This window comes from Ochotona princeps, chromosome 17 (assembly GCF_030435755.1).
Source record: "Ochotona princeps isolate mOchPri1 chromosome 17, mOchPri1.hap1, whole genome shotgun sequence".
Lineage (NCBI taxonomy): Eukaryota > Metazoa > Chordata > Mammalia > Lagomorpha > Ochotonidae > Ochotona > Ochotona princeps.
This window is the reverse complement of record NC_080848.1, coordinates 54142619-54166296: the sequence shown is the minus strand read 5'-3', so window position 1 is coordinate 54166296 and position 23678 is coordinate 54142619. Positions and strand designations below refer to the sequence as shown.

Genomic DNA, 23678 nt, shown 5'->3' with positions numbered 1-23678 from the left:
TCAGATCGGAGCACCGGCTGTTGTGGCCACTTGGGAAGTGAATCATCGGATGGAAGATCTTCCCCTCTGTCTCTCCTCCTCTCTGTATATCTGACTTTGCAATAAAAATTAAAACAAATAAAAAAAAAGAATCATATTAATACACGCATTTACTTTTTATTGGAAAAGCAGATCAGATATTATGGAGAGGACACATAGAAAGATCTTCCATTTGTTGATTCACTCCCCACATGGCCGCAATGACAGAGCTGAGCTGATTCGAACACAGGAGCCAGGAGCTTCTTCCAGGTCTCCCACGCAGGTGCAGGGTCCCAAGGCTTGGGCCGTCCTCATCTGCTTTCCCAGGCCACAAGCAGGGAGCTGGAAGGGAAATGGAGCATCCATTATGGAGCAGCACAGCTCCAGCCACTGCGGTCATTTAGGGAGTGAACCAGCGGACAGAAAGCTCTTTCTCTCTGTATCTCCTCTCTGTAACCTACCTTTCCCATAAAAAAAAAAAAAAAAAAAAAAACCCGTGGTCTCAGGGAAGGAAGTTAGCTCCTCAGACGCAGATAACTGAGTCCCTAGAGAGCAAGTGTCGGAGTCTATTCGGACTTTGGCGCCTTTTGTCGGCACCACGCCCCCCAGAGCCTCCCCACCACGCGGGGAAACCCCACCACCGGCGCTCGGTCCTCCCGGACCCTCGGCCCGGCGCATGCTCCGTCGAGGGCTGCGCGGGGAGCCCGCCGCCGGGCCGCAGTGCGCAGGAGCGCGGCAGCCCCTTCCTCACGCCGCCCCTCTTCCTCAGCAGGCGTTCGTCGCGAGGTGTTGGCGTCATCGCGCCACGCCACCAACCTAGAGCCCGGGAAAGATGGCGGCTGCCGTTCTCAGTGGGCCGTCGGCGGCCTCCCCGGCTGGGGTCCCCGGCGGGGCCGCGGGTCTGTCGGCCATGGGCTCCGGCCCGCGGCTTCGCCTGCTGCTGCTGGAGAGCGTCTCCGGGCTGCTGCAGCCGCGCACGGGATCCACCGTCACTCCGGTGCAGCCCCCGGTGCGCTCAGCCCCGCATTTGCCCGGGCTCGTGTGCCTGCTGCGGCTGCATGGAACGGTGGGCGGGGCCCAGGTGAGTCGCCGGCCCGCGTGCCCGCGGCCCCGAGGGAAGGCTGGCCAGGCACCTGTGCGCCGGGATCATGGTACCCTGACCGCCGCTGCCGTGGGGACCGGGGCGGGGGCAGGAGGCGGCTGCCCCTGTCGGCGCCGGCGACGTGGGGCGTTTCTGCTTCCTCCGCTCCCGGTGCTCGAGTCGGGGGGCGGGTCAGTGGGCCGTGTGTGTCTGTTGGTAGGCACAGGCATGGATTCGATTCCGGGCCTGGCCCCTCAGTAGGCTCTTCAGCCTCGTTTTCCTTTGACGAGACCTCTGTTACTTACTTAATTTTGTTGAGGGTGGTGGTGGGGGGGAATTGATGGAAACGGATGTATGGCCCAAGGATTTCACCAGCCCCTTGGCTGAGAGCCACGCCTTGTCCTAGGGACTCCATTTTCGGCTGCTATGGTAATGAAGGAAGCGTGATGAATCCCAGCGAGAACTGAGTGGGGCATAGGGGGTGGGGGATGGCTACTCTGGAAAAGGAGGTCTTCCACAAACGGGTTGGAGGTTCAGCTGAGACCCTGTGGTGCTGGGTGAGGGAAAGCTCATCCACCCTCCCCCCAAGATACGGTGAAGGAGGATGTGCCTTGAGGGGGAGTTATTGAGGTGGCTGGGGACAGGCTTCGGGGAACTTAGAAAGATGTTGGGTCCTGCACCCCACAGCGTCACCTTAAACACCTTGTATCCTGAGTCGATTCCAGATCTGTCCGCCCCTTGCCTTCCAGTTATCCCCATCCTAGCTGGACCCACGTGAAGCATGATTCTCAGACGACTTAAGGAGTCTCCCTGCACGGGCCCTTGTTTGATATCTTCTCCTAACTCTGCTCGCTTTCCTCTGCTCCGCAGTGGGTGAGGGTCACCAGTTTGGCTCTGCAGACTCAGAACGGGTTCAGAAGCAGGAGCTGGTTATCAGTTGTTCTCTCCGAGTCCTTCTAATTCTTACCCTTCCCTCAGTTGTATTACAGCAGTGGCTTTTTTTCTTCTGTGTTCTGTATCCTCAGACAGGCCTGGGCATATCTTTTCTACCCTTTCTTTGTGAAATATTATCTGCCCTGCTTGTCAATGTATGGTTTGTTTCATCTCTTTTCAAGGCTTCTCTTCTTCCCTCGCTGCCAACTGTGTGAACTTAATGTTTTGTTTCTTTTCTTTGACTGTGCCAAGTCTAGTAGAATTGTGAGTCAAGAAGCTAAGGGTGATGCAGGGAACCGGGACATTCCTTTAGCCTTACCCTCTGCACATTCTTGGCTACATCTTGTCTTGGAAACTTTTTCTATATATGTCTCTCTTATATTGGATTTTCTATACATGGAGGATTTCTTCTGCTTTTATGTATTTTTTTTCTAAGTTTATTTATTTGAAAGGATGATGAGGTGAGGGAGAGAAAGGGAGACTTTGATTATCTGCTGGTCCACTGCATGGACACCTGCAGCAATCTTGGCTAGGCTGAAGCCAGGAGCAGGAGCCAGGAGCCAGGAGCCAGGCGGTGACAGGAACCCTCATGCCCAAGCAGCTGGAGTGGAAGCCGAGTCACTTGTGTAGCAGGATGTGGGCATCCCAGGTGGTGGCTTCATTTCATAGATTACAGAGTTCCTTGGTTTTCATGTACTTCAGAAGCAGAGAGCTTCCATGTGCTGTTATCTCATAGGCAGGGCCGCCAGGCTGTAACAGACCAGAGCTTCATTCACATCTCCCAAGGGCAAGACAGGGGCCCAGACGCAGAAGCCATCATTTGCTGTGTCTCAGAATCTGCTGGGAAGCTGGATCAAAAGAGGAGGAGCTGGGTCTGTCACTGACACTCCAGTTTGGGGTGTGGGCATTGCAGGTGGCAGCTAAACCCACTGTGCCACAATGCCCACCCCATCACCCCATAGGTTTTTGTTGTTGTTAAATTAGAGGCAGATGTGACATTCATATCTTGTATGTCTGGCTCTGCCTCTTCCAGCCACGACAGCCAGATCTGGGCCAGGATGAAGCCAGGAGCCAGGAGCTCTAGCTTGGTCCCTCACGTGGGTGGCAGGGACCCGAGCACTTGGGCCATTTTCTACTGCTTTTCCACAGTGCATTAGCAGGGAGCTGGGTCGGACCAGAGCCAGACAAGAACCTGTGCTCCTGTGCAATGCCGGCACTGGCTACGCTACAACCCTGCTCACTCCCAAAATAAATTTTCATTCAACACTTACTGAGTATGTCTTAGGTGTTCTCAGGTGGCTACTGAAGACATGATCTTTCCCTTTACAGAATTCATAGTAAAGTTGAAAAGAAGAAGGTAAGGAAATAGGCTCAAAGCTTGAGAGAGAGGCAAAGACGCATTGTTTGATTCATGTGCCCTCGTTACTGAATTGGATTTCCCACAAACTGTACAATTTCCAGCTTGCGTTGTTATTTATTTAAAAAGGATTTATTTATTTATTTATTAAAGACTTATTTATTTTTATTGCAAAGTCAGATATACAGAGAGGAGGAGAGACAGAGAGGAAGATCTTCCGTCCGCTGATTCACTCCCCGAGTGACCGCAATGGCTGGTGTTGTGCCATTCCAAAGCCAGGAGCCTAAATCTTCCTCCGGGTTTCCCACACGGGTGCAGTGTTCCAAGGCTTTGGGCCGTCCTCGACTGCTTTCCCAGGCCACAAGCAGGGAGCTGGATGGGAAGTGGAGCTGCCGGGATTAGAACCAGTGCTTCTATGGGATCCTTGTGCGTGCAAAGTGAAAGGCGAGGACTTAAGCCATTGGGCTACCACGCCAGGCCCCATTTATTTATGTTTTAATATGAAAGGTTTTGGGAACTTTTGTGTCTTTCCTCGGGGACCACGCTTATCTCTGCCTGGTTCCAACTTGAGCAGCTGTGCTGCCCCGGACAGCAGTGTTCTAGCTGCTCTGCCTTCTGGATCTGTCCCCCACACAGTAGCTGGGCTTGCTAAAGTAAACTCCTCATCCTGTTTGCCACCTTCACAAATTCTTGGGTGCCTGGGCGTTCTTGCCTCAGGGTTCATGTTCACCATGTTCCTCCCAGTGGCAGCCCCATCCCCAGTCTCTGTTTCTCCAATCTCTGCCGCCTTTGGACACGCTCTGACTTCCTGTGACTGGCTACTTTCTGTTACATCCTTGTTTATTGCACTGGTACAATACAGGCAGCCTCCCTCTCCCACAGGCACCCAGCTAGCTTTGACTGTGTGTTTTTTGTCTGTAGTTAAAAAAAGAAGATGGTGGGGGAAGATTTCGCACAAACACATCAATATTTTGCAACACCCAACCCCATCCTGTACTGTCCACCAGGGAACATTTTAGCAATCTTGTTTCATTCCTCCCCAACTAGGCTCCCCCTCCCCTGCTTTTTATCCCCTCCCCCAAGCATTTTGAAAGCAAATCTCAGATGTCATCTCCCTGGCAACTCTGTTTTTTGAAGGACAGGGAGTGTCTCCCTCGGATCTGTCCTCTGGGCTTAGTACTGTGCTGTCCTCTTGCCAGCAGCATTCTCCCGTTGGCATCTGTACAGTCAGCCCGTGCGGCCAGCTATGCATGATGTGTGCCTATCTCCTGGGGTGGCCTGTGCTCCGGCCACCCAGGCTGGCTTCATTGCTGAGGTGAACCAAGGCCCTGGCTCCTTTGCTTCTGGCTGGGAAGCTCTGGGAGATGGAAGCGCCTTTTCGTTAGGTCTCAGTGTTATGTGGGAGACCTGAAAGAGACTTCTGACTCCTGACTTCACATTGATTCAGCTCTGGCCATTAAGTCCACTTGCGGAGTGAACCAGCAGATGGAAGATCTTTCTGTCTCTCCTGTTCTCTGTAAATCTGCCTTTCCAATAAAAATAAATGTAAATTTTTTTAAGACCTCGGTATGAACAGCACCATTTCCCAGGACACTCCTGCCCACTCTGTTCTGCAAAGAAAGTAATCCCTTCCCATCTCATTCTCTGACACATAAGCCTGTTTTATTTCTTGGCTAACATTTGCTATATGAAAGAAATTAACTTTATTAAAAAAAAAAACCATACATTTATTGCAAGGTCGAGTGACCAGACATCTTCCATACACTAGTTCACATCCCTCAGGTCTGCGCCAGGGCAAGACAGGAGCCAGGACTCCATGCTCCACCTAGGTCTCCCACGTGAGTGGCAGGACTGCAGTACGTGAACCTTGAACCATCATCGGTTGCCTCTTGGGCACACTAGCCAGGAGCTGGATTGGAAGTGAAATAGCTGGGGTTTGAGCTAGCACTCAATGTGAGATGCTAGCATCACAGGTAGTGGCTTAGCCTACTGCACTACATTACAACAGAGGCCCCAGAGATGCCAGCTTTGGTCATGAGGTTAAAGTGATAGCTTCCAGCTATCACTTTATTTTTTAAAAATTTATCATTTATTAGCGATTTATTATTTCTATTTTTAAAAAATATTTTTTATTTATTAAAGATTTATTTATTTTTATTGGAAAGTCAGATATACAGAGAGGAGGAGAGACAGAGAGGAAGATCTTCCGTCTGATGATTCACTCCCCAAGTGAGCGCAATGGCCGGTGCTGTGCCAATCCAAAGCCAGGAACCAGGAACTTCTTCCAGGTCTCCCACGCGGGTGCTGGGTCCCAAGGCTTTGGGCCGTCCTCGACTGCTTTCCCAGGCCACAAGCAGGGAGCTGGATGGGAAGTGGGACTTCTGGGACGTGAACAGTGCCCATATGTGATCCTGGCTTGTGCAAGGTGAGGACTTTAGCTGCAAGGCTACTGCACTGGTCCCATTATGTTACCTTCCAGTACCAGATTCCATGGTCAGAGGAGGCTTTACTGGAGTCGTCTCGTTTGTTACACCTGCTTTTCTATCTTCTTGAGCAGCTGCCCTCATGTGGCTTTTGGGATGCCATGCTTTCTTGATCCTCCTCTGTCCACACTGGTCACTCCCCAGTCTTTTCCAGTGGAGATTGTTTGCTTCTTTACTTTTTTTTAAAAAAAAATTTATTTATTTTTATTGCAAAGTCAAATATATAGAGAGGAGGAGGAGACAGAGAGGAAGATCTTCTGTCCGCTGATTCACTCCCCAAGTGACCACAACGGCTGGTGCTGCGCTGATCCAGAGCCAGGAGCCAGGATCTTCTTAGGTTCTCCCACACGGGTGCAGGGTCCCAAGGCTTTGGACTGTCCTTAACTGCCTTCCCAGGCCACAAGCAGGAAGCTGGATGGGAAGTGGAGCTACCGGGATTAGCACTGGCACCCATATGGGATCCTGGCATGTTCAAGGCGAGGACTTTAGCTGCTAGGCCACGCACTGGGCCCTGTTTCTTTACTTTTGGATAGACAGAGCTCCCATCCATCCACTGGTCACAATTCAGGTGCCTCAGGGCTGTGTGTGTGGGGGGTTCCCTCTCCAGAGGCTCCCAACAGCTGGGGCTGGGCTAGGTTTAAGCCAGGAGCCAGGCATTCCATCTGGGCCTTCCACAGGTGGCAGGGACCGAGGCCATCATGTACTGCCTCCCAGATTCACTAGCAGGAGGCTAGCTCAGACATGCAGAGTAGCCAGGACTTGGGCCAGGCACTGCGACGCTGGCTGTGGGCCTCCCGGCCTGTGCTTTGCCTGCCATGCCACAACGCCTGTCTGCTCTTGGCATTTTTTTTAAGAATTAAATGTCAAGTCAGATACCATCTTTCTCTGCCCAGTTGCCTTCTGTGCACAGGGCTTTCATCTCACTGAGTGGAGTCACCAGTCGGTGGGATGCAGCTGTAGGAGGGTGCTGGTACTGCCTCAGCCTGCAGCTCTGTTCTGTTGCCCTCTGGCTGCTCTCCGGGGCGGTCTGCCTCCTGTTGCTCGTCAGATGAGCCAAGTGTGCTTTCATCTCACACCGTTTGCTCTTTCCTTTGTGTGAAACATTTCAACATCATCATGCCTTTCAAAGAGAAAGCCAGCTTTATGAAAGGGAGAGCTTTGGGCTTGGTGGTCTCACAGAGGAGTACCTGAGTATGGCCCTCAGCTCTGGCCCTGACTGCAGGCCCCCGGAGGCAGCAGCCCAAGCACAGGGGACTGAGGTGCCGTGCCAGTGCCCTGTTCTGACCAGGCACAGTCCTGGCTGTTGTGACAAAATACATCTCGTCTCTGCCTCTTAAACCAAAACCCAAAAGCTTGACTGGGTTATGATTCACGTGCCCTTCAGAAGGCATATGGTTAGTATGTTTCCACGGTTGGAGTTGTGTGCTGTGACCAGCATTGGAATGTTTTCGTCACCCCGTGGAGGAAACCCTGTGCTTGGCAGTGACTCCCTGTTACCTCCAGCCACCAGCCTCTTGCTTGTTTCTACAGACAGGCAAGCTCTGGCCAGCTTATGTAAACAAATCAGGAGCTGCGGGACTTTTTGGGTCTGGCTTCCTTGGCTCAGTTTTCAGGTCAGATCATTTGACTCAGCTTTGAATGGCCCGGCGACAGTCCAGCGAATGGGTGGACTGTATTTTGTTAGTGTGCTTATCAGCTGCTGGGCATTTATGCCCTTGGCACTTTCTGGTTATCATGAACAATGTTGACATGCATGTTGGAGTACAAATTCTTGCGAGGAGTTACTTCCACTGCTCCTGGGCATGGATACAGGGATAGACTACGTGTGCCGTTTGGAGAAACTTCTAGAATGTTCTCCAAAGTGGCTGCGTTAGTTCACTTTCCCACTGACAGTGTGTGAGGGACTCGGTGCAGTTGCTCCTAATTTGTTCTGGGTCTGTTTTGCGCTTATTCTGCCATGTGTGTGCTCTTCCCCTCCCTGCTCTGGGCACCCTTCCTTTGCTTTATTCTTCCCTGGAGCACTTAGTGCCACCCCGCTCGAGTTTCCCGGACCTGAAATGCTTGGTCCCAGAAATGTTTAACATTTCAAAAAAAATTTTTTTTTAATCTATTTATTTTTATTGCAAAGGCAGATATACGAGAAGAGGGATAGAGAAGAAGATCTTCCATAAGCAGATTCACTCCCCAAGCAGCTGCAATGGCCAGAACTGAGTCGATCTGAAGCCAGGAGCCTGGAGCCTCTTCGGGTCTCCCACACGGGTGCAGGGTCCCCAGGCTTTGGGCCGTCCTCTGCTGCTTTCTCAGGCCACGGACAGGAAGCTGGATGGGAAGCGGGGAACAGTCAGAGCTGGAACCCATACCCGTCTTGGATGCTGAAGCTTGCAGGGAAAGAAATAGCGAGTTGAGCCATTGTGCTGGCCCCATGACTTTTTGTTTTTAAGATTTACTTATTTATTTGGAAGGCAGAGTTATAGAGAGTGAAGCGAGAGAATGAGTGACTATTTCCCATCTGCTGAATCACTTCCCAAATGGCCTGTCTTCACAGGAAGCCGGAGTTGGGAGCAGAGCTGGGACATAAACCCTGGTACTGCAATACAGGGTGTGGACCTCCGCACCAGCTTGTTATCTGTTAGGCCCGTGTCTGTGAACTTTTCGAAGTGCTCTTGTAGCTGTTAGGTGACCATGTATTAATGCGTATATGTTTCCACCCTTGAGAGCAGGGACTTGTCTATTTCGTTTAGCTTTGGGCTCCCCAGTGTCTATATAATGTGTCTGTAGAGAGAACGTGTGATGTGTGTACTGTTTGGGAGCTAGGGATGCTGTGAGTGGAGACTGTCTACTTAGGGCATGGGAGAGCTGAGGAAGAAACATCTTGTCCTGGGGAGAGAAGGCGAGGATTGGCAGAGGGCTTGGCTGGCTAGGTCGCCATGGTGTTCTACAGCTTGAAGAAAGCTGGGAAGAGGAGGAGGATGTGTTTGGGGGTGCAGGAAGAGGGGGGGCAGTAAGGCTGTACACCTCTCCTTGGTGTAGGTGCTGTCTAGGGTTCCAGAGGGGGCACGGACCCAAGTTCAAAGTTCAGTGGTTGGGAGAGTTGGGCTGCCCTCTGGTCAGCTCTGATTTGTTGGGCAGGGTATAGGGGGATGGGTTAAGCAAGACTGGAATTGAGGGGTAGCTGCTGGGAGGGTGGCCCACAGGTCTCCGGCTGGACGGTCCTCTGTCCACAGGGGAGGTGTGACCTGGGAAGGGCTCCTGGGTGCTGGGCTGGGAAGGGCTTAGAGAAGTTCTCACGTGCTGTGGGCTGCTGCTGCTCACACTGCTTCCCCGTCTTCTCTCCTGCAGAATCTGTCAGCCGTCGGGGCCTTGGTGAGTCTTAGCAATGCACGGCTCGGCTCCATCAAAACGCGGTAAGTCTCTAGCCAGCTGGTCTCCTTCCCGAGGAAGTGGGCTCTCCTCTCTGTACCCATTGTCGCCACCCCACAGATTCACAAACATTTCCCCTTCCTAGAGTGGTGGGAGGGTCATTCCTTCCATGAGCTTCCTTGAGCTGAACCCTGCCTTTCTCAGGAGCCTGCCTCCCCACCCCATCCCCCGTTCGACATTACCTCTGCTCTGCTCTTTGCTTGCTGCCACCCCCACGTCACTCCAACTCCTCCAGGTGTATCAGGAGTTAGACATGGCAGTGGGCCCGGGGGGAAGGGACGCTGTTACTCGGTACATTAGAGTGGTCGGGAGCTGTCATTGTCGTCAGTCCCGTACTCACTTGGCCGTTGCCTGCTTCTGTCCCCGTGTGAGGTTTGAGGGCCTGTGCCTGCTGTCCCTGCTGGTTGGGGACAGTTCCACGGAGACATTCCAGCAGCACTGTGTGTCTTGGCTTCGGAGCATCCAGCAGGTGCTACAGGTAAGGACTCGGCGCCACCTGACCTCCACCCCGCCATCCTCCGTCTTCTGTCCCGGCGCTGGGGTGTTCCCTGCAGCCTGCAAGTTACTCTGGGGACAGAATAGCTAGAAGCAAGCAGAAAGGATATGCTTCAGATAAAATAAACTCACAGATGTCTATGAGTTTATTTTAATTCATCTGGCTTTTTAGATTCTAGTTTCTGATAATATCTCTTCTTCATTAACTTTTATTAAAAAAGAAAAACGTAATTAATTATTTGCAAGGCAGACAGCGTTATAGAGAGACAGAAAATTCCCACCCCCTGGTTTATTTCTATGTAGGATTCCTGGGTTGAATTTTTGCCTCCTGGCATTGGCCTGGTCCAGGGCCTGCTACTGCAGACGTTTGAGGAATGAGCCAGCGAGGGTGACGTTGGCAGCATGTGCTGTTGTTGCTCTTAGTCCCAGGACCCGCCCGCCACCATGGAGCTGGCTGTAGCTGTGCTGAGGGACCTGCTGCGGTACGCAGCCCAGCTCCCCATGCTGTTCCGGGACATCTCCATCAATCACCTACCCGGCCTGCTCACCTCCCTGCTGGGCCTCAGACCAGAGGTGAGACCTGCTGCCCGCTGTTTGGGTTAAAGAGCATGATAGGACATGACCGGGAGATGGAAGCTGAGCTGAGGGAGAGGCACTGGGGGAAGGGGAGTCAGGTGGAGCCCTCTGCCTCTTTGTTCTTGACCTCGCATGTTTCCTACAGTGTGAACAGTCAGCGCTGGAAGGAATGAAGGCCTGTATGACCTATTTCCCTCGGGCCTGTGGTTCTCTCAAAGTAAGTGTGCCCGGGCACTCCTCGCCGCGGCTGTGAGCCTGGCCAGGTCTCTCACCCAGGTGCCGTTGCCGAGGCATCCAAGCGCTTGTCTGCTGACTGCTGTTTGCAATCACCAGGTTCCACAGTTGACACTTAGGCTGCCTTGGAGCACTGATTTGATCCTCAGCTTCCCAAACATTCCTTTCTCCTCTTGTTCTTTAGTAAACTCCCTGTCCATTTCCACCCCTTACCCAGAGCTGTCATGACCCATGCAAGGGACCAATCAACAGAGCCCTGCCAGGTTAGACAGGCAAGGCGGGGTGTGAGGGTGTGAGGGTGTGAGGGTGGTGGTGGTGGTGGTGTGTGTGTGTGTGTGTGCGTGCGTGCGCGTGCTTGGCGAGGGAGGGGCTCAGTTGGTTTTGTTTTCAAGGCGGTGGAAGGACAGGTGTGAATAGTTATGAAGTCTGCCAAGGCAGTAGCCGTCAGAGGCTCACTTACAAGCAGCACGTGTGTGTGTTTGCAGTGTAAGTGGGTGTGAGCTGGTCCAGAACAAAGGGCAGCTGTGTGTTCCCTGTGGCTGAAATGTTCTTTCTGACCTCGCCGCTGGCTTCACAGGCCACTGGCTTACCCTCACACAAATGCTTGTAAATCTAAGAGAACCAAGATATGTGGCAAATTAATGCTTTAAAAAAAAATCTCTGATGTGGTTAATTATGTTGGCTACCAGTGTTATCAGTTAAGGGAGAGCTTGCCATTCAGTGTCTGAGCAAATTGTGTGATCACAGAAGGTCAGCGATCTCAGTGCCCAATTTTCTTTCTTTTTTCTAAGTAGGTGGGGGGGTGGCGGGGGAGGGGACTTCTTATTCTTTCACTTACAGGAAGCACTTCCCGGGTTTGCTTTAACGTGCCCAAGTTGCCAGCATTGCCACTCTTGCTTTTGGGGATAGTCATTAAATAACCCAAGGGCTACCTGAATGGAGGCATTGGATTTGATAATACTAGGATATTTTGAGAGAAAGGCTGCATTGACATAGAGAATATCATAATTTTTTTAAAAAAGATTTATTTATTTTTATTGCAAAGTCAGATATACAGAGATGAGGAGAGACAGAGAGAGAGATCTTCCATCTGATGATTCACTCCCCACTCCCCAAGTGCTGCAACGGCCAGAGCTGAGCCGAGTCGAAGTCAGGAGCCCAGAGCCAGGAACCAGGAGCCTCTTCCGGGTCTCCTGTGCGTGTGTAGGGTCCAAAGCCTTTGGGCCGTCCTTGACTACTTTCCCAGGCCACAAGCAGGGAGTTGGATGGGAAGTGGAGCACTCGGGATTAGAACTGGCGCCCATATTGAATCCTGGCACGTTCAAGACGAGGACTTCAGCCGCTAGGCTACCATGCAGGGCCCAACATTTCAGAATTTTAAAAACATTTTACTTATCTGTTTCATTTTATTTGAAAAAGAGACATTAGGACCTGCGTTTTTGGGCACTCTTTCTTTTTTTTTTTTGTAAGATTTATTTATTTTTATTACAAAGTCAGACAGACAGAGAGGAAGACAGACAGAGAGGAAGATCTGCCATCCGATGATTCACTCCCCAAGTGAGCCGCAATGGGCCGATGCGTGCCGATCCTAAGCCGGGAACCTGGAACCTCTTCCGGGTCTCCCACACGAGTGCAGGGTCCCAATGCATTGGGCCGTCCTCAACTGCTTTCCCAGGCCACAAGCAGGGAGCTGGATGGGAAGTGGACCTGCCGGGACTAGAACCGGCGCCCATATGGGATCCTGGGGCATTCAAGGCGAGGACTTTAGCGGCTAGGCCACGCCACCGGGCCAATTGGGCACTCTTTCTAAAACAGACAACCAAATGTCTGCATAGTATCCTAAGAGATTGTCAGCATTTCTACGTGTCACTCAGAGAAGTTTCCTTCATTGAACACTTGGGTTTTGTCTCTCGTTAGTCCCACAGACAAGAACTGCCGTGTGCAAAAACTTCAGAGGCCCTTTGTGCTTGTAAGACGTAGCACGGCAGCACTTTAAGGAAACTGCCAGTGACCACTCTGAAGTGTTGATCTGTTCTGTGTCCTGTCCACCAGAGTAGCTCAGGGCTGCTCCTCTCTGGGGGTGAGGCCTGAACTTTCTGGATCCATGAAGTCACCCCCTGTGGACACCATAACACGCTCTTCCTCCATGCTGAGTGGATTAGCCATTTCTTAGAATGAGCGGTACCTAGGAACTCAGGATGTGTTGTGGGTGGATGTGGGCACTCAGGTTGCGAGGGAAGTGTTCCAGTGAGCTGTGGGCCTCAGTTTGCCTTGCATCTCAGCCAGGGTAAGCCCTCCAGTGGGAGCCATGTCATTGCCCTGTGTCCTGCTGCATGGCAGATGTCTTGATTTCAGCCTGGGATTTTTGTTTTTCCAGTTTATTTACTTGAGAGACAGACAGACAAAGCATTCTTATACGTTAGTTCATTTTGTACACACCCCTAGCAGCTGAGGCTGAAGCCAGGCTCCAAGAATGCGGGGCAGGTGACCCACGTGAGTGGCAGGAACCCGGTCCCTGCGACATCAGTGCTCCCTTCCAGGGTGTGTGTGAGCGGGAAGCTGAGCTGAACTTTCTGTCATGTGATGTGTTGAAGTCCTTAGGTGACCACTGTTGATGGCTGAGTGTGCCGCAGTGCTGTCACACCAGTGCGTCCCATAGGAAGTGATTCCGGCTCTCTCCTGCCTTGGACAGCCGTGACAGTGCTGGTCTCTGTTGGAGTCATGCGGTGTAACTGGGGGACCTCAGGAGGCCTTGGCCAGTTTCCCTGCTGGCATCTTCTGGTTCTGCAGCTTTTTTTTTTTTTAAGATTTATTTATTTATTTTTATTGTAAAGTCAGATATATATAGAGAGGAGGAGAGACAGAGAGAAATATCTTCCGTCCAATGATTCACTCGCCAAGTGACCGCAGAGGCTGGTTGCTGTGCCGATCTGAAGCCAGGAGCCAGGAGCTCTTCTGGGTCTCCCACGTGGGTACAGGGTCCCAAAGCTTTGGGCTGTCCTCGACTGCATTCCCAGGAGCTAGATGGGAAGCAGGACTGCTGGGATTAGAACCAGTGCCCATATGGGATCCTGGTGCTTTCAAGGTGAGGACTTTAGCCGCTAGGCCGTGGTGCCGGGCCCTCTGCAGCTTTTCTTGATGTCTGGAGTCTGCAGGCCCTAGCCTCACCCCCGACCTTGGCACTGTTCCCCTTGCCCTTGTCTCAGGCCCGTCTGCAGGGCCAGTGCTGGGGCAGGCTCCTGTCTCCTTTGGGTTTATCCTGTCTTGCTGACTGACTCATGTGCTGCTCTCAGGTGGAGAGCCTGTGTCATCCTTTGAATCTCTGGCACAGTGTTCATTTTCTTTATATTCACTTGTTTGAACAGTGGGACAACAGAGATGGAGGTCTTTCGTTGCCTGGTTAATTCTCCAAAGGCCCACAACAGTGAAGGCTGAGCCAGGCCCAGGTCAGGGACTCTGAGTCTCCTCTGTGGGAAGCAACGGCCCCACTCTCTGAGCCGTCACCTTCTGCCTCCCAGGATGTGTATCAGCAGGAAGCTTGATCAGAAGTGGAGTGATGGGCCCGGCCAAGAGTCTAGCGGCTAAAGTCCTCGCCTTGCACGTACCTGGATCCCATATTTCCCATCCAGCTCCCTGCTTGTGGCCTGAGAAAGCAGTTGAGGGTGGCCCAAAGCTTGGGACCCTGCACCCGCGTGGGAGACCTGGAAGAAACTCTGGGCTCCTGGCTTTGGATCAACTTGGCTCAGCACTGGCTGTTGTGGCTGCTTGGGGAGTGAATCATCAGACGGAAGATCTTCCTCTCTCTCTCTATATCTGACTTTCAAATTAAATCTTTTAAAAAAAGGGAGATTTTTATGGAGAGAAGGAGAGATCTGCAGGTTCAGGGGGTCCGTGGGGAGACAGACTCCTGGGTGATGGCTTTATGCAACTGGATTGTTTTGCTTACATAGTTCCCCTGGGGGAGATTGTTAAGTAGGCAGACACAGAACTCTGTGGGTCTCGCTGTGATTGACAGGTCGTCTTGTGTCTGCGCGTGTGGTTCCTGCGGGGTGTGAGGGTGGGGGCTAGTCAGGAAGTTGCAGCTGGCAAGGGGGGCAACAGGAGGAGGTGTACGGTAGGTGTCTGTCACCCCGCGGGGCTGGGAAGAGGCGTGGGACTGGAGCTAGTGTCAAGGGGGACCAATCCCTGCTCCGGACGAGAAGTGAAGGCCAGGATTCCAAGGGAACAGAGGCAGAGCGTGTGACTGCCAGTATTTCAGACTAGTGATGGACAGGAATGCTATTTCAGTTGACTAAAATGATAAGGTGAAATGAAAACAGGTGAATTCTGTCAGATCCTGCTGGTGCTGCTATGGCACTATAGATATACTATGTTTGTAATATATATATTATAATATGTACTATGGATATAATATTTAATATGCATTACACGTTAATGTATGTAATATAAATATGTTAATACATGTAATACATTAATATATATATTAATAGGGCTCCCTGGTAAGGTAAGTTGGGATTTTTAAAAATTAATTTATTTTTAATGGAAAGTCACATATACAGAGAGGAGGAGAAACAGTGGAAGATCTTCCATCCACTAATTTATCCTGCAAGCAGCTGCAGTGTCCAGAACTGAGCTGATCCAAAGCCAGGAGCCAGGAGCTTCTTTCACGTCTCCCACGTGGTGCAGGGTCCCAAGCAGTCCTCAACTGCTTTCCCATCCGCAAGTAGGGAGCTGGATGGAAAGTAGAGCAGCCAGGGCATGATCTGGCATTCATATGGGATCCCGGTGCGTGCAAGGCAAGGATTTTAGCCACTAGGCTACCATGCCGGGCCCAAGCTGGAATTTTTTTTTAGGTTTGTTTTTTATTTATTTGAAAGGCAGAATTACGTAGAGTGGAGTGGCAGGGACCTTTCCATCCACTGGTTCACTCCCTCAGTGTCTGCAATAGCCAAGACTGGGCTGGGCTGAAGCCGAAGCCAGGAGCTTCCTGGCTCTCCCACGTGGGTGCTCTTAAGGCATCTCCTGCTGCTTTCCCAAGCAGATTAACAGGGAGCAGGTTTGAAAGTGGAACGTCTGGGCTTGAACTGGCACCCGTGTGGGATGCTCATGCTACAGACAGAGGGTTAGCGTGTTACACCACAACGTCGGCCTAATTTTTCTACATTTATAATCAAAGAAAATGTCACATTTCACTCATAGGTTAGTGAAAATGCTGATTTAATTTCTTTTTTACTATTTGTTTTTTTTTTGAAAGGCAGAGTGACACAGGCTGATATTTCATCCACTAATTCCCTCCCCAAGTGACTTCAACCAGAGGTGCAGCCAAGCTGAAGCCAGGAACACAGCCTGGGACTGCCAGCGGGAGGCAGGGCCATGCTCAGGGAGCTGGGAAGGAAGGAAGCCCAGCAGCTGAGACTTGAAACAGCACTCCATGTGGAGATGTTTAAGCCAGTGCACCACCGCACCAGCTCTTGCACCCTTCTTGTGTCTGAGTTGGCAGTGATTTTCCAGTGCTCTATGACTACTGGCAAAAGGGGGATGATAATTAACTTTTGCAGGCTGACAGTGGCAGTCTACATGTGCCGGTGTGGCGATGGGTAGTGAGTGTATGTGGGGAAGGGGCAGGAGCCGGCTCTTCTCCCAGAGCGCAATCTGTGGTCCTAGGGCTGGCGTTCTGGATGTCTTCCTGCCTGGAAAACGAGTCTGGCGCCACCTGCCGATTCCCCACGGGAGTGCTTCACTTGCTATGTTGCCATGGGGAAAAAACACCTGGGCCCAGAGCCTGCTGCCTGGAGTGGACGGACAGGGTGCATGCTCTGGTCCTGGGAACTGCTCACCTCCTTCACCCTCCTTGCTCTTCCTCTCCTGCAGGGCAAGCTGGCCTCCTTCTTCCTTTCTCGCGTGGATGCCTTGAGCCCTCAGCTCCAGCAGGTAAAGGCGCCCAGGGACTGGAGTCGGGAGCATCTCTGATGGCTCCTGTGTTTGTTTTCTCCTCTGCTGCCTTTGGATCCTGCTTCCGCCTTCTCCTGTTCACATCTGCCATCCTGACTCGTGCCCTCCACTACCCATCTGTACCTTTCTGCCTCCCTCTCCGTTTGGGTAGAAGAGGTGGCAATTGGTGACCGGGATGGACCCTCCCACCCCCCTGACTGACCCCCAGGTGTACCCTTCCTCCTGCAGCTGGCCTGCGAGTGCTACTCCAGGCTGCCTTCCCTGGGGGCTGGCTTCTCCCAGGGACTGAAGCACACCGAGAGCTGGGAGCAAGAGCTGCACAGCCTGCTGGCCTCGCTGCACAGCCTGTTGGGGGCGCTGTTTGAGGGCACGGAAACCGGTAGGGACTGGGACCAGGGGTCAGGGGAGCTTGGTGGCGGGAACAGGATGGTGGTCCTGAGGTGGGGCAGTTGGAGTCCAACTAAAGCTAAACTAAAACTTAAACAGGTGAGAGTACGGCGGGGTGGGGGGGGGCTCCTGTGCCTGTGGAAGGCAGACAGGCGGGCTCAGCAAGTTCAAGGTGCTTGTGTTTCTATGCAGTTTCTGTGCCCAGTGAAGACCCTGGAGTGGAGACACTGCTTTCCCAGTCTGATGAAGGTGACACCCATGTCCTCCTCCGTATGCGGCAGAGGTTTTCAGGGCTGGCCCGCTGCCTGGGGCTCATGCTCAGGTGAGTGTGAGGGTTGGAGGGAGCAGGTGGAGTGTTCTCTCCCTAGCCAAGGAAGAAGAACTGGGTGGAGGGGTGTAATGCTGAGGAGCCCACTCAGAGGGTCTGCCCACTCTTGTTGCCTTCAGCTCTGAGTTTGGGGCTCCTGTGTCTGTGCCTGTGCAAGAGATTCTGGACGTCATCTGCCGGACCCTGAGCATCAGTAGCAAGAACATTGTGAGTGGCCATGTCCTCCCCTCGCTGCGCCGCTCAGGCCTCCGGGCCACCACGGAAATGCCATGGCACTTGGAGTCCCCTCTCTCCTAAGTGCTGTTGGTCTGAGACTTGTCCCAGTCAGCAGATAGTGTGCTTGCTGCCTCCCCGGCACCCCGTGGACATGCTGGCCCAGCGGCTTCCCCGCACCCACAGCAGGGCTGTTTTGGCAGATGATTCCCTGGGGAAGGGGGAATTTTAGAGTCAGCTGGCCCCCTGGAAAGACTCCTCTATCACAGGGTGATGTTGTGAGGAGAGCTGGGGTCGGGGAGGTTCCTGACCTGTGTAAACCTGAGTGCCTGTGAGGTTGCAGGTGTGTCCGACTTGTCCCCCTTTCTCTCTCCTCTTGTTCATGATTTGTGCCCATCTGCCGCCAGAGCTTGCTTGGAGATGGCCCACTGCGGCTGTTGCTGCTGCCCTCCGTCCACCTGGAAGCCCTGGACCTGCTCTCTGCGCTCATCCTTGCGTGAGTGGGGTTGGGTCACGTGACAGGAGGATCCCTGAAATGTGCCAGAAATGAGGGTCATTGTTCTGTCTCCCACTGTAGGTGTGGAGGCCGACTCCTGCGCTTTGGGGCACTGATCAGCCGCCTGTTCCCCCAGGTCCTTAACGCCTGGAGTGTTGGCCGGGACTCCCTGTCTCCTGGCCAGGAGAGGCCTTACAGGTGACCGTCTGGGAAGGGATCAAGTAGAGAGGAGGGTGAGCTAGGCAAGCGTGCAAGCAGGCAGGGGTTCTGGCGCATAGCTGCTGTGCTCATGACCTGCCGTCTCTGCTCGCAGCACCATCCGGACCAAGGTGTACACCGTGTTAGAGTTGTGGGTGCAGGTTTGCGGGGCCTCAGCAGGGGTGCTGCAGGGAGGAGCCTCCGGAGAGGCTTTGCTCACCCACCTTCTCAGTGACATCTCCCCGCCAGCGGATACCCTCAAGGTGAGTGGGGCCTGGCCCTCTGTCCAAACGCATCCCTCCCTGCCTCCTGAGGCCGTCCCTGGCCCGGGTGCCCGTGTATGTGTATGAGATCTGCGTCTGCCTCCACCTCCAGCTGCGCAGCCCCCGGGCCAGCCCTGATGGGAATTTGCAAACTGGGAAGCCCAGTGCCCCCAAGAAGCTAAAGCTGGACGTAGGGGAGGCTGTGGCTCCACCCAGCCACCGGAAGGGAGATAACAACGCCAACAGTGACGTGTGTGCCGCAGCGTTGAGAGGTGGGTGAGGCCTGCGTCTTGGTCCTGTGGGTCTCTGGGAGGCCTGGAGGGAGAGCTCAGTGACCACGGGCAACATGGACAGGGTGGCGCTGAGGGCCGGGGGAGGGCCAGAAGCCGCTGTGCTGGTCCTGGGCTGCAAGTGCAGGTTGGGGTCTTCTAGGTCCCATGTGTTACACGGCCTGCCCTCTTATCCCGTATCTGTATATATCTGTCTCTATAGAAATGTGTGTGTTCATGACATTTTATCCATATTATTTGGAGAGAACAAACACTCCTCCATCTATCTGCTGGTTCACATTCCCTTAATGCCTGCATTAACTGGGCTTGGGCAAGAGCTGAGAACTTCATGCAGGCCTCCTGGGTGGGCGACAGGGACAGGTGCCTGAGCCGTCAGTGCTGCCTCCCTGGCTCTGCAGCAGCAGGGAGCTGGAGTCAGGAGCCAGAGCTGGGGATTGAACTGGTGTCTGCATCACAGGGCTGAATGGTAGCTGACAAAGTGAAACTGTCCAGAGGTGGGTGGGGCAGAGCCAGGCACCACTTGGGCTCCATGCTTTCAAAGCCCGCCTGGCTTTGGCCATCTGTAGCCTCCCTCCCACACATGGCTCTCTTGCTCAGGCCTCAGTCGCACCATCCTCATGTGTGGGCCGCTCATCAAGGAGGATACTCACAGGGTAGGTGGGGCCTGGGACCTGGGGAGGGGGCAGGTTCTATGCCCCAGGGGGAGGGAGTACCCCTGGCAAAGCATGGGCAGCCCCGGCCATGGTGACAGGTGTGCTGTGTGCTCTCCTCAGAGGCTGCATGACCTGGTCCTGCCGCTCATCATGGGCGTCCAGCAGAGTGAGGTACTGGGCAGCTCCCCATACACGAGTGCCCGCTGCCGCCGAGAGCTCTACCGCCTGCTGCTGGCCCTGCTGCTGGCACCATCTCCTCGTTGCCCGCCGCCTCTGGCCTGTGCCCTGCAGGCCTTCTCCCTTGGCCAGCGAGAGGACAGTCTTGAGGTAACAGGCTAACGGGGACTGAGTTGTCCTGGCTCTCCTGCCGAGGTGCGCTCTGCTCCAACCCCCTGGTACTCACACTCGCTCTGTCTTCCCTCACCCTTCAGGTCTCCTCTTTCTGCTCTGAAGCACTGGTGACCTGTGCTGCTCTCACTCACCCCCGGGTGCCCCCCCTGCAGGCCATGGGCCCCACCTGCCTCACCCCTGCGCCAGCTCCCCCACCGGAGGCTACAACTCCATTCCGGGCCCCTCCCTTCCACCCTGCAGGCCCCATGCCCTCCACAGGCCCCATGCCCTCCACAGGCCCTGTGTCCTCCGTAGGCCCTGTGCCCCCAGCAGGCCCTGTGCCCTCAGCAGGCCCCGTGCCTTCAGCACGCCCTGGACCCCCAGCTACGGCCAACCACTTAGGCCTCTCTGTCCCAGGCCTCGTGTCTGTCCCTCCCCGGCTGCTCCCTGGCCCCGAAAACCACCGGGCAGGCTCAAATGAGGATGCTGTCCTTGCGGCTAGTGGGAGTCCCCCACCAGCAGTCCCCCCAGATGAGACTTTTGGGGGGAGAGTGCCCAGACCTGCCTTCGTGCACTACGATAAAGAGGAGGCGTCTGACGTGGAGATTTCCCTGGAAAGCGACTCCGATGACAGTGTGGTGATTGTGCCTGAAGGGCTGCCTCCCCTGCCGCCCCCGCCCCCTGCGGACGTTGCCGCACCTTCCCCTGTAGCCCCTGTACCCCCCGTAGCAGCTGCTGCAGCCACCGCCACCACTGCCACCACCGGGGCGCCTCCAGCTGCCTCCCCTCCAGAGCCAACCAAGGAGGAGCCTGAGGAACTGCCTGCTGCCCCGGGCCCTCTCCCGCCCCCACCACCCCCACCGGCGCCTGGACCCGTGGCGCTTCCGCCACCCCAGCTCGTCCCAGAAGGGACTCCTGCAGGAGGGGGACCCCCAGCCCTGGAAGAGGACTTGACAGTTATTAATATCAATAGCAGTGATGAGGAGGAGGAGGAGGAGGAGGAAGAGGAGGAGGAAGAGGAGGAAGAAGAGGAGGAGGAAGACTTTGAGGAGGAGGAAGAGGAGGAAGAAGAGTATTTTGAAGAGGAAGAAGAAGAGGAAGAAGAATTTGAGGAGGAATTTGAGGAAGAAGAAGGGGAGGAGGAAGAGGAGGAGGAGGAAGAGGAGGAGGAGGAAGAGGAGTTGGAAGAGGTAGAAGAGTTGGAGTTTGGCTCAGCAGCAGGGGAGGTGGAAGAAGGGGGCCCTGCACCCCCAGCCCTGCCTCCGGCTCTGCCCCCGCCAGAATCACCCAAGGCGCAGCCGGAGCCGGAGCCGGAGCCGGAGCCTGGGCTGCTGCTGGAAGTGGAGGAGCCGGGGGCTGAGGCAGAGCCAGGGGCAGAAGCAGCCCCTACCCCAGCCCCCGAGGGGCTGCTCACCCAGGGGGAGGTGGGACAGGAAGGGGGGAGCCCCTCAGCAGAGCCACCACCCCAGGAGCTCATGGAGGAAGAACCCCCTGAACCCCCAACCCTGCAGGAAGAGGAGACTGAGGGCAGGGAGGACAAGGGGCTCCAGCCCCCAGAGACGCCTGCCGAAGAGCCAATGGAGGCCGAGGCTGCCTCGCTCCCCGAAAAGGTGAGGCCTGGCTGGGGCAGGGTTAGCAATGAGGGGTGATCCGGCCCGCCCACCCTTCACCTCTCCTGTCTTTGTCCCCACAAGGAGCAGGATGACACAGCTGCCATGCTGGCCGACTTCATTGATTGTCCCCCTGATGAGGAGAAGCTACCTCCGCCGCCGCCTGCCTCAGAGCCCGACTCCTAGCCCTCTGTCCTGCCACCCGACTCATTTCCAATAAAGTTGCATCCTTTGGTAGCTGCTGCTGCCTGTTGCTGCGCTGAAGCCCAAGTGTCCCTGTGGCCAGGGGAGGCCCACTGGCTTCCCTGGGTGTCTTGTACCAGCCCAGGGCAGGGTTTCAGGACTCATGCCCGCTGCTCTTTCTCATGCTGTGTGAGGCGAGGCTTCCAAAAGTTCATGGAAAATGTGTATTAGGAAAAAACTGTATGGACTTTTGTACTGAAAGTGTCTTAAAAAATTATGTGTTTGAGAAGCAGAGAGGACATGAGTTTCTGTCTGCTAGTTCACTCTCCTGAGTGCTTATTAAGGGGAGAAGTGGGTGTGGGGACCTAAGTCAGGAACCAGGAGTAAAATCCCAGTCATTGGTCCTGCATTCCAGGGGCCATGTGAGCAGGATGCTGGCCTTGGGAGCTGGAGCTGGGCAGCTGAGTGCATGCCCGCCGGTGCGAGATCCAGGCATCTCGGCCAGCACCTGTGAGACCAGGTATTCCCTTCCTAACTCAGATGTCCGACGTTCAGATCACAGGATTGGTGGAGACCTTCCTGTTAGTGTGTGAGCCAAGGGTGGGTGGGGGAGAGTGTTGTTAGAACACACGGTGGCCCTCAGTCTGCGTGAGTGCAGGTGATGTTGCTTACTGTGTGCTTCTGTGACACCAGGGTGTCCTCAGCATGGCATACAGAGGAGGTGTGGGGAGTGAGCAGGTGTCAACCTGCTCCCAGCAACTTCTCTGGCAGGGGTTTGACGAGCTTGCATCAGGCTTTCCCCCTGTCATGTCTGGTGTGTTCCTGTGACCACAGACCTGCGGGTGTGTGGGTGTGTGTGACATCACTAGGCCTCAAGGGTTTGATTATTTTGCCCACAACCTTCTACCCATCCAGACCGCCAGAGTATGAATGTAGCAAAATGCCTTGGACATGCAGCAGAGGGCGCCCCTTCTCCCACCTAATAGTACCTGAAACACCTCAAGGGAAGGAGCAATGGATTCCATGTTTGGAAATTTCAAAAACACCACCATTAGACAGATTTTGAAAAATTTCAAGCCTGAGGGACAGTTGTGAGATTAGTGTGCTACAGGGGCTGGCTTTGGGCCTACATGTAGGTGCCTGGGTTTGATAACACCCTCGGGCTGGTGCAGTGGCTCAACAGGCTCACCTACCTGCAAGTGCTGGCATATCCCATATGGGTGCTATTTCATCTCCTGGCTACTTCACTTCCCATCCAGCTCCCTGCCTGGGAAAGCAGTTGAGGGTGACCCAGAGCCTTGGGACCCTGCACCTGTGTGGGAGACCTGGAAGAATCTGGCTCCTGGGTTCGGATCAGCTCAGCTCCGGCCGTTGTGACCACTTGGGGGAATGAATCAGTGGATGGAAGATCTTTCTGTCTCTCCTCCTTTCTGTATATCTGACTTTCCAATAAAAAAGTAAATCATACATATATTTGAAAAGCAGAGTCACGGGCAACAGAGAGAGCTGCTGGCTCATTCCCCAGAGGACCACAACAGCCAGAATAGAGCAGCTCCAAAGCCAGGAACCAGGAACTGCTAGATTTCTGTGTTGGTGCAGGGCCCCAAGCACTTGGGCCATCACTGCTGCTTTCCCAGGCTATGAGGAGCTGGACATGAAGTGGAGCAGCTGGGACTTGAATCAGCGCTTGTGAGATGCTGGTGCCGCAGGCAGAGGCTTAGCCTGTTAGACCCCATCCCTTTGAAATTATTCAATATTTATTTTAAGAACATTCTTCGATGTAGCCATAATGCTGCTAATAGTAGTAAAGATAGTCCCTGACAAAATGATGGTGTGGGAAATAACTACTTTTTTTTTTTTAAGATGTATTTAAAATGTGTGTGTGTCAGATGACATTGACTCTGGAAAGTGGCTAGACCAACTTTTTCTAATCGGAATTGTGCTCCTGATGGGTAATAAGTTGATGTAGTTCACAACCTCGAGTTGGGAACTCTTACTCTTTATGTAAATGATAGTATATCATCAATAAAAATCAGCTGATTTCACTTGTGCAATTGATTCGTTCAGTAAGTAGGTACGTGTTAGGTCCGTACTGGAGTCCATCCTCTCTTTAATATATTTGTTCTCAAATTTTGAGTCCAGGGCCAGTGGTGTGGTGCAACAGGTTACCCGCTGCTG

At 53.8% G+C, this 23678-nt stretch overlaps 1 protein-coding gene across 3 annotated transcripts; it reads left to right on the top strand.

The window, feature by feature from the left end:
- Positions 1–823: 823 nt before the first annotated feature.
- On the top strand, positions 824–21781 carry PELP1 (proline, glutamate and leucine rich protein 1). 3 transcript variants are annotated; one of them, XM_004594834.4, is made up of 17 exons: positions 824–1099; positions 9212–9276; positions 9665–9770; positions 10211–10360; positions 10509–10580; positions 16469–16528; positions 16778–16928; positions 17129–17258; positions 17384–17471; positions 17885–17973; positions 18055–18171; positions 18287–18434; positions 18547–18706; positions 19322–19377; positions 19498–19704; positions 19809–21317; positions 21402–21781. In XM_004594834.4, the coding sequence occupies exons 1-17, from the start codon at positions 851–853 to the stop codon at positions 21501–21503; spliced, it is 3459 nt and encodes a 1152-aa protein (XP_004594891.2). In that variant the 5' UTR covers positions 824–850; the 3' UTR covers positions 21504–21781. The 3 variants fall into 3 exon arrangements, with proteins under 3 accessions (XP_004594891.2, XP_058531876.1, XP_058531877.1); XM_058675893.1 differs by lacking the exon at positions 824–1099 and adding an exon at positions 1112–1169; XM_058675894.1 differs by lacking the exon at positions 824–1099 and adding an exon at positions 1365–1528.
- Positions 21782–23678: the final 1897 nt, after the last annotated feature.

Coding starts and splice junctions, on each gene's coding strand:
- PELP1 (XM_004594834.4), top strand. CDS start 851: ATGGCGGCTGCCGTTCTCAGTGGGCCGTCGGCGGCCTCCCCGGCTGGG. Junction 16,529..16,777: donor TGAGCCCTCAGCTCCAGCAG/GTAAAGGCGCCC, acceptor TTCCTCCTGCAG/CTGGCCTGCGAGTGCTACTC. Junction 17,259..17,383: donor TGCCTGGGGCTCATGCTCAG/GTGAGTGTGAGG, acceptor TGTTGCCTTCAG/CTCTGAGTTTGGGGCTCCTG.